Source organism: Pinus tabuliformis, chromosome 8 (assembly GCF_031772625.1).
Source record: "Pinus tabuliformis cultivar Carrire ecotype Pingquan chromosome 8, CPIR1, whole genome shotgun sequence".
Classification (NCBI taxonomy): Eukaryota; Viridiplantae; Streptophyta; class Pinopsida; order Pinales; family Pinaceae; genus Pinus; species Pinus tabuliformis.
In genome coordinates, this window is record NC_142294.1 from 1,918,711,786 (window position 1) to 1,918,722,545 (window position 10,760).

Below are 10,760 nucleotides of genomic sequence, written 5' to 3' on the forward strand. Positions count from 1 at the left end.
TAGGCCTGATTTTTCCCAAAGCCGCAGGCTGGAATCTAGAATACATTGTCTACTTTCAAGGTTTTCAAAATGTACTATAAAGAAACCCCTAGCACAGGGGTAGATATTAATTTCATCAGAAATGACAGGCTTCCATACCTCCGAGATCCAACTGTGGAGAGCTGTTAGCCGCGGCCAAAAACCATTGAACCGACATATTAGGGCACTTTCAGAAAACTCCAAAGCCTCATCAAGTGAGGCCTGGACCACCTGGACAGTGGGAGTTGGGGCATCACTAATGATATGGGCAAGAGCTTGACCCCAAGAGGTGGACAGAACTGAGCCAACAGTTATCTTTGCGAAACTAGGAGCAATCTGGATCTCAATGATTCCCAATCTTATGTATGTCCCTGTGGAAGAATGAAAAAGTCCTGCGGAAGAATGCGAACTTGGAATAAAATGTGACACCCAACTGCGGATTTGTAGTAACCAGATCGAAAGAAAAGGGCTTCAAGCCCAGCAGAGACAAATTAGATCAGCGGAATTCTACAACGATCATATCCTCGCACAGGATTATATAGTTATATTAATAACTACATAATATTTATATTATATAGTTATTAATATAAATATTAATTTTATGAATATTTAACCATGATAATTTTAGGGTTTAAATTATTAATTAGTAGGTTTATAAATTTCTTGTTTTTATAATATTGATGCTTTGGGTTGGGTAATCGCTTAGGTTGATAATATGTATCCCTTGGGTTTAATAATTTTTTGGGTTTATAATTTTAAACTTTTTGGTTTATTAGTCTCATGGGTTAATATTATTAATAATTTATTTAATCTCTTTGGTTTATTCATTTGTTGGGTTTAAAATATTAATTCTTAGGGATTATTAATATCTTAGGATCAATATTTAAAACACAAATATTAATAAACTCCAAGAATTAATAAACCCTAGAGTATAAATTTAATAATATATTATTACATATTATATTATTAAATAATATATTATTATATTAAAATATTATATATATATATATATATATATATATATATATATATATATATTTTGAAGTAATAGTATAGTATATTTTAGTTTAATATATAGTCTGTATATAGTTAATATTCTTAATATAATCCAAGTAAATATATAATAATTATTAACCATAATAGAATGGTAATACAATTTACTAATACTCCAAGAAATAGTATAATATAGTGGTCGATATAAATATACATTATTAATAATAACTAAATGTCATTATTATTTTATATGAGAATTATATTTTATTTTGAAATATAACTATTAATATATTAGCAAAATTTTGTGTAATGATTATTATTATATTAATATACAAAATAATGTTAGTGTAATTATATGAATAAAAAATAATATGATTATTATTATTTATATAGTTATTAATAATGACAAAGAGTTAGCCTTTAACAAATTACACCTAACCATTTTAATGTGGTAGGTGGTGGATATATGTCTATCAGCCTATATCAACGACATTCGTAAATGTGGCTGTAGATATGTTTCATATACACTTATATACACTTAATATAGCAGAGATTAGAATGAACTCTCATGAGCTCCATAGGGAAATAGGTCGTTCGGCAGTTCCTAAAACACCATGGATGGAAAGGATCTGTCATCTTTGTGAGAATAGGAAGATCGAGGATGAAAACCACTTCCTCTTAGAGTGCCCCATGTACAACCACATTAAATCTCAGTTTCATAATCTTTGTCACAATACTGACCTCCCTAGCCTTTTACGATGTCAAAATTATAGTGAGCTTGGGAGGCTTCTCTCCAAGCTTTTTGAGCATTGGAATAAAATCTTAAATCAAACTAAATAATTTGTTTCTTGAGGTCTAATAGACCAAAGTTTGGTCTTAGTGGATCTTAACCACCACCATCATCATAATAAATAAATAAAAATATTTAATTTATTTGATAATTATTAACCAAACTTTTATACTAATCAAAATTCATATAAAAACATCTCCAATTTGACTTCACACATGGTTTAAGTCCAAAAAGTATAATATATATACTTCTTTAATGTTATATGATTTCATTTAAATTTAAAAAAGTGAAACATGTTTTTTTCTATAAATTTTAATAATTAAAATATTAAAAATATTTTACGTATTTACTATATAAATTAATGTAATAAAATATTTACTATATAAATTAATATAGTTATATTCATACATGTAGTAAATATATATAAATCAATTTTATTTTAACTTTAAAAATTAATAATTTATTTTTTTTCTATAAATATTACTCAAAATTATATTTTATAGAGAATAGAAAAAAATTATTTCATAAATGTTCAAGCTGCTACCTGTTCACCAAACTAATCTATAAAATATTTTTATAAAAAAATATACTCTTAATAATGAAAAGAATATAACATATAAAATAGATACACGCAACTAATAAAATCCTAAAAACAACATCATAATATACACTAACTCTAAAAACATAAATGATATAAAATAATGCCCAATACAACCAACAACACATAATGAATAATCAATCTTTCATCAAAAATATTACAACTATTAAATATCCTCATGAAAATAGTATATCTTATCAATGTAATGAAAAAAATACAATCAATAAAACGGATATATGTAACCAGTGAAACCTTAAAAAAAAATGTATCTGTAATTCTCCTTTGCAATCTACGCGTGGGTGATTGATGTCGATTATGCTTTTACTGGTAACAGAAAACAACTATACTCTTTGAGAGTAAGTTGACTGAAGTTTTACAATCAACTTGGATTGGTAGTAGCCAGAGTAATAGAACCCTCTGTACCCTTCTGATCAGCATTATTTTCATCAAGATGAGCAGTCTTTTTTTTTTTCCGAAGGTGGCAAAACCTATCAAACTCAGGTGTCAAACCAACAGTGAGGACAACCATCTCTGGCTGCTATCCGCGAATGTCGATTTGACTCATCACCGTTATCAAGGAAAACCACGCCACCTGTAATAACCCGCTGGTGGTCCGTAAGGGAGCAGGCTTTCACTCCTGCCAGATGCCTCTGGGTCTTGGGCCGTTAACCTGTTTCCTTACGTCCGAGGAAGACGAGCTCTTAGCCAAGCAGAAGCAGTTTTACGGCATACTCCAGGCCGATCAAGATGAGTAGTCAAACTAGCATTTCAAAATTTCCACAAAGTTAATTTAGATATTTATGAAAGTTATTATTAAAAATGTCGAGAAACATAATATAACTATAATATTGGGATGTATAATTATAAAAGAAATTAATGAGTCAACATTCAATATTTGAGAATTTTTTTGGTATAATTAATTTTGAATTTAAAATTAAGGTAGTTATATAAATTAAATTGTTGATGTTAAAACACTCATTTTATAATATATAGTATAAAAAACACTTATTTTATAATACATTTCATATTAATAAATTTAAAAAGAAATCATCATCATGGTCATTATTATTATAAAAAAATAATATATAAATTAAATATATATAAATTTTGAAAAACATGTAAAAAACTTACTCCACTTTACTATCGCTTAATTTGTAAATAGTTTTTATTATAATGTCACGACAATATAATCTGTGTTTCTATAGTTTATTTCAAATCAAAATATATCATATATACATTTAAAAAGGTTTTCGATATGGTTGCTAGAAACAACCTTTGGAACAGATTAGAAGAGCTAAAGGTTCCTCTTGATTTGAGAGCTGTCGTTGTAAGGTTATACGAGAATGTAATTGTCGAGTTAAAGAGGAATGAGGGGTGGTCGAAAGATATTAAGTGTAATATCGGAGTTAAACAAGGTTGCCCCCTCTCCCCTATCCTATTTGGCATTTACATCGACAAGCTAGAAGGTTGTTTAGAGGAAGCAAGATTTGTTGGCACGATCTTAGCTAGGATAGTCATCATCCTTCTTTTCTACACTGACGATATTGTTCTTCTCGCAAGGTGCCCATCTGATCTTGATAAGCAACTTATACTTCTTAAGGATTTCTCTACCATGCATATGATTGTTAACACTGACAAAACAAAAGTTATGATTATCAAATCCAAGAAGGACACTTACGCTAATTTTACGTATGACAATAGTAACTTGTAGGAAATGTCTTCCTACAAGTACCTAGGAATTGATATTCATCACAAGCTCAACTGGTACTATAGCATTGAGAAAAGGATTAATGGGGGATGGAAAGCTTATTTTGGTCTTGAAAATAATTGTAAAACGGCAAACCTCGTAATGTGGGATAGAAAGAAGTTCCTCTTTGAAACTTTAGTCACTTCGGTTATCTTATATGGATGTGAGGTTTGAGGTTGTCGAATCTCTAGAGAATCCTGGAGAAAGATTGAGCAAATCCAGAAGTGTTTTATAACGTATAACCTCAAAATTAAAAGTAACACACCCTATCCTATTCTCCTTATAGAAGTGGGTTTTTGCACTAGGCTTTTGTTGCACAAGCACAAGCTCAATAACATAGGAGACCATAGACTTCCTAAGCTAGCTTTAAATTCCAGCCAAAACCACCTAAGGCTCAAACGAGGTTGGTCTAAAGACACTAGGGCCTGGTTAAACCATTGGGAGATTGACGAGAATGTTGCATTGCAAAATATTAATAACATTAAAAATATTGTTACTTCTAAGATCAAAGAAAAAATGTGGTGTGAGAAAGATTTAATAGCTAAAAGAAAATTAAGATATTACAAGGAGGTCATCAACCCCACCCTAGAAGATCAAAAGTATCTCTCTATTTTAACTAGCTCAAAGAAGAAAATTAATATAGCCAAGATTAGAACGAACTCTCATGAGCTCCATAGTGAAACGGGTCGTTGGGCGGTTCTTAAGACACCATGGATAGAAAGGTTCTGCCATCTCTGTGAGAATAGGAACATCGAGGATGAAAATCACTTCCTCTTAGAGTGTCTCGCGTACAACCACATTAGATCTCAGTTTCAAAATCTTTGTTGCAATACTGACCTTCCTAGCCTTTTACGTTGTCAAAATTACAGTGAGCTCGGGAGGCTTCTCTCTAAGCTTTTTAAGCATAGGAATAAAACCTTAAATCAAACTAAATAATTCGTTTCTTTAGGTCCGATAGACCAAATTTTGGTCTCAATGGACGCTAACCACCACCACCACCACCACTACCACCATCATCATCAAATGAAATATAACAAGATTTATAACTATTGAAACTCATTTCCCATTTATCAAAAAGATTCTTACTCTATAAATAGATTTTGCTCATAAACATAATTTTATATTATAAATAATAATAATAATAAATCAATTTAATTTAATTAAAACAACCAAATATATATATATATATATATATATAAATAAATAAATATTCTAAATCTCCATATTTTAAAAATATTTTTAAATACTCCATAGAAAAAAATCTCTACTATTTCTATTATTACATTAAAATTCTCAAAAACTCGGATCTAAAATAAACATCGTTATAATTTAAAAAACATGTTTCAAGAATAAACACACTTATTATAATAAAAATAAAACGTCAAAATTAAAGTTATAATCAAATTATAATAAACACACTTATTATAATAAAAATAAAACGTCAACATTAAAGCTATATTATTATAGATTCCAAATAAAAAATAAAACTAATTTAACTTAAAAGCGATTGGAACCAGTGATCAAATTTGAAGGTCTACCCTTAATTTAATTTGGAAGGGTATATATTCATCTAACCCTTCAAAGATGAAAGGTTATAAAAAAAATTCACTTCTACTGAAAAGTATATATTAAATAAACCCTTAAAAAAATCCATAATAAAATAGTGTCATTCTAAATCTTTAAACTATTAAAAATTTAAAGAGTAGCTTCAATGAAAACACTATAAAATCTCAATATTACTAGTAAATAAACAAACAAAAAAATCTCAAATTCTATTAAAAAAAGGTAAACATATGTTTCATTAGATGATTTTGAAAAGTATTTGGACTTACATAATTGAAAATATAAATATATTTTCCCAATGGAAATGGATTTCTAGTTTTCATTTATTTCCTTACATCATAAGTAGCATTCCAATCTACCTCATTTAGAGCATGATGTGCACTTAGAGATAGAAACATTAACATATTTAGTGTCTGCAATGAAAGTCTTCATCTATCATCATTTTTTATCCTGTTTAATTTTCAGAAGCCTCTTTCACACACTAACATGTCTTTCACACACGGATGTGGTTGTTGGGATAACAAGAATAGCTTGCCATAATTGCATCAATATGGAAAGTCTTAAAACCATCCATGTTCATCTCCACATAGGTGTCATGCCATACATATGCTTTTCAAGTATGATTTACAAATAGCACAAATAAATTAATTCATTTCACCCCAACATCTAACAGTATCCACAATTATCCACAATAGATTTTTCATATAAACATTTCAACTATATTTTTGTTGGACAGTCTATATCATTCACTTCTTCATAATAATGTTGAAAAGTGCAAAACTTATCCACATTAAATACATGTAAATCTATGAATCTCCTATCTAAAGATTTAATCACCTTTACAATAAAACATTTTCCCAAAAAAAGACAATCATATAGTAGCCCCGATATTTTCATCTTTGGAAAAATTTCAAACCTCAATGGATGTAAATGTACCATACTTGTACTATCTGCAAATTCAAGGGTTCCTCTTTATGCTTTAACTAAAAAAGAAGACATATGCATTGCATCTACACCAAAAATGCTTTCCAAAGATCATTTATGAAGAATGCTAATAGAAACATGTAAAGTAGTGTCAATATATGTAATAGCAACATGATCCTCTTCGAACTTTTGATTCAAATTATTTAATTCAACGAGCATGTCTACAAGTATATGGATGCAAGTATGCATATGAAATATTGTTGCCAACTCATACATTTGTTTCTCCCGTGATTCCTAATCGTGATAAATAATGCATGAGTTTAACAAGTCTTTCCATGACCTTTCCTCTAGAGAGCAACCTAATTTGATGAATTTGTAAGACCACTAACTTAGTGATTTGAAATGTATACATTAGCTCTCTCAATTTTCCTTGTCATTTAGTTGATTTTCCAAGTCATGAATAAACTTTGTTTCAAATTTGTTAATATATTGCAACTCTCGAAAATGAGATGAAGCCTCATTGATTGTAATGCTTCCCCATGATCTATGCAATGGATAACTAATAAATGAGTAGCATACGAAGCTTAGGAGATAAACCCTCATGAATACCCCTCGTGGAAGAAGCACCATCTGAACCAAAATCAACAAACTTCATCAAATATAAATCCATTTATGCTAAAAGAGTTCTCACTAGATCATACTTACATTGAGCTATTCCATCCTTTATTTGAAGTAAACATATAAACTTTGTTAAAGATTGAACTCTTCCTCCATTCGTCAAAAATGTAATATAATCAATCAATTGGAGTTTCATAATTTGATCAGTGCTTTCATCAACTAAAATTGAGTAAAATGACCTATGTAAAATCTTCTCTTTTAGTTTTTTCCAATACACCTCTTTAGAAACTTGAAGAAAATCTTTTCTTGGTGGTGCAGTTCATTTATACCTATTCAAAGTCACATATTGAATTATACATTTTAAAGATAAATCATGTATAGCAACAAGATACATGTTTTCAATCATTGATATAATTTTCTCCTTTCCAACATTTACCATTAGTTCTACATGTTTAGTGATTGGAATATTGCTTCAATCGCTTGTTCCCTCCAAAAGTTGAAAAAAAAATTAAGCTTTTGATTTTGCATGGCCACTTATACCACTAACATGAAGAGTGGTAGTTCACTCTTTTGAAAATGGAGTCTCACTTTTAAATTTAACACGTCAAGAACATTTTATTCTTTCATTACCATTAAATATTTTAAAACATAAGCCCATGGAAACCTTGTATTCCATTTGGATTTTAATATTATTTTGTGTTTCTCTGATGGGTTTTCTATTTCAACAAGCTCTACACTATTTGATTCATCATATTCATGTAGATGAGCATCAACTTCATTTTGAATATTACATGGTTGATTAGAATGTTGTGTAAGGCCAAATGATTCAACAATTGATAATTGCATTTTATCCTTCTTAGGACAACCAATAGGAGAATTTTTCAAGATTTACGCCTATTAAATAAATAAAAACAATAGAATAAGTAAATACATAAATTAAAAATCCCTTAGCAAGATTGAGATAGACAAAATTCAACTTTAGAAAGATTCCATAGGATTTGACTATAGATTTCTTGATAGGTTATTCATTGATTTGTTGAATTATGTTTTGTAACATTCAAGGAAACCTGTAGCTTTATGATAGAGAACAAACACTTCATGAAAAATCATAGTGTGACAAGAAATTTGTATGGATTTAAGCAACGAAGAAAAATAAGCAAGAGTTTGAATGAAAGCGTTATAGTTGTGGAGTCCAATACCCTCGATATAAGATAGATATTATTTTCATAGTTGGTAGATTCATATAATTATGACAATAAAAATGGCACCATTAACAATGTAGAAAACAACTCCACCACCCATTCCTAGAATGGAAGGATGGCAAGCAGTGGTGTTCAGGGTATCTAGCCACAATGTTGATTTCTTGGGGTGGATTCTGTGGTGCCCATGAGACATTGTGTGACCATGAAGGCTGCCAATACTTCAAGGAGTGTTGCATTAAAGAATCCATAGAATGAAAAACCAAATTTTAATGAAGATATGAGGAGGATAATGAAAAATACATTATAGTCTAGCGTGGAACCATAACTTTCCTTCTATGGATGATGGGTTGCAATTCAAATGAAAATGGAAAAAGTGGATGCAGGGAAAGAGCAGTCAAGGATAATCACAGAGGAGCAAGAGCACGTGCATAGTTGTTGAATGGTTATTCAATGTGCTCTGACACCCTGTGCTAGGTGTAATAGTACCATGACTGTTGCATGTATTATTGTTGCATGTATTATTGTTGGCCTCAGGAAACATTCCCAAATCATGACATAACTATTAAATTGTATGAGGTCATTTGGACTTTCACTGGTCTCGAAACTATCACTAGTCAGAGCAATTTATGCACTAGTACAAACTCAAAATTATAATAAACTTAAAAAAGTATTGACAGGTTATTAAAAATATTACCCTTCTTTTGAAATATAAAAATTTAATCTAACCTTTCTAATGGTTTTGATCTTTTAAATTTTTTTGGAAATGTAATTTTTTTTTAACCCTTCTAGGAAGGGCCAGGGGGGCAGGAGCCCAAAGAAGGGCTAGGAAGGGTTCAATTTTGAACACTGATTGGAACCTATGCGGCGTCACCCATCTGAAGTCATCCTTTCACATCTGCTTCCACGCTACTGCTATCTGTTCAAGCTGTTGAATGAAGTCATGGATGTAATCCTGCTGCCGTGCAATATTCGCGACTAAAATATCACGGGCCTCCGCCACTTTTGATCTCAACTTCTTCGCAGTGCTGTAACAATCTTTTCGCTGAGAAAAGAACCGTCGTCTCCCCTCTCAATCTCGATCCCCAACTTCAGATCCGCCGTTATTTGCCGGGCATTCAAGCTCTGATCAACTTTTACTGGCAAGAGTACGAGCGGCACTCCGAAGCTCAGCGCCTCCATGGCAGAGCTTCACCCGCTGTGGGTCAGATACGCACCGACCGACGGGTAAGAGACGATCCGAACCTACGGCACCCAACCCCAGACAACCAGACCCTGGTCCTGTGTTCGTGTCTCGAAACCTTCGGGAAGGAACTCCCAGGGATCTTCCCGGGCGCTGTCCGAGAACTGCGGAGCACGCAGCGAGCAGAGGAACGGGAGCCCGCTCGCCTCCAAACCCAGCGCTAGTTCGTGGGCTTGTTCTCTCGATAGAAACGTCTCGCTGCCAAACGACACAAACACCACAGATGATGGCCTTTGCCGGTCCAGCCAATCCAGCAGATCGGAGCCCTCGCGGGTGTCCGGGCTGGGCTTAGACGCGGGCATAAGCGGGCCGACAGAGAGCACGGGAACTCCGATAGCGCCCTGGAAATAACGAATATACTTATCTTCCTCTTGAAAGCATGATTTCACGGCCACCGCCACGCATCCTTGCAGGCATTTAGCCATGCGATTGACTGGGGCAATACGACCAGCGATTCCTCTGTGCATATCTATTAAATCCCGCGCTTCGTACAGCCTGAATGAGATCGCCGAACACGGAAATCCGTGCGGCAGAGTTGCCAGCTCCTCGGCGGTCAAATTCTGGCTAGAAAACCTGGATGGGTGGAAGACATTGCCGCAGGTCGCCGGCGAATACACCGAGAAATAGACGGACGGTATGTGCATCTCAGCAGCGACGCTCTGCGTCCAATACTGCACGAAGTCGTGAATGACGTAATCTGGCGAAAGCTGCTGGAAGAGGCTTCAGAACGGCTTCTCCAGGCCGTCTAGGGCTTGCTTGAGCGGAGACGCCATTTCTACAGGGATGTCTGCCGTGCACTCCGCCCCCGGGGTCAGTCTCTCCGTGGGCGGTAATGGCAATTCCAGCAGATCGATCCGGCCCGGCCACTCCTAAAGTTGCAGTGAAGGCCTGATTCTGGATATCTTAACGGGAGTGGAGAGAGAGGAGACTGTGTGGCCGTGGGTTGCAAGAGCCTTCGAGAGCTGTAGAAAGGGATTAATGTGGCCCTGCGCCAGCCATGGAAACAGCAGAAAATGAAGTCGTTTCTTTCTTATCTGGCTATCCATCATATCACAAGGAGTATCTCA

At 33.3% G+C, this 10,760-nt stretch overlaps 1 protein-coding gene across 1 annotated transcript; it reads right to left on the reverse strand.

Annotated features, from left to right (window-relative positions):
- Positions 1-9,695: 9,695 nt before the first annotated feature.
- On the reverse strand, positions 9,696-10,337 carry LOC149244161 (anthocyanidin-3-O-glucoside rhamnosyltransferase-like). Its single transcript, XM_089371453.1, has one exon. It carries the CDS (start codon positions 10,335-10,337, stop codon positions 9,696-9,698), a length of 642 nt encoding a protein of 213 aa, XP_089227579.1.
- Between the last annotated feature and the right edge of the window lie 423 nt (positions 10,338-10,760).

Bases quoted from the DNA above. Each gene is read 5' to 3' on its own strand.
- LOC149244161 (XM_089371453.1), bottom strand. From the start codon at position 10,337: ATGCACATACCGTCCGTCTATTTCTCGGTGTATTCGCCGGCGACCTGC.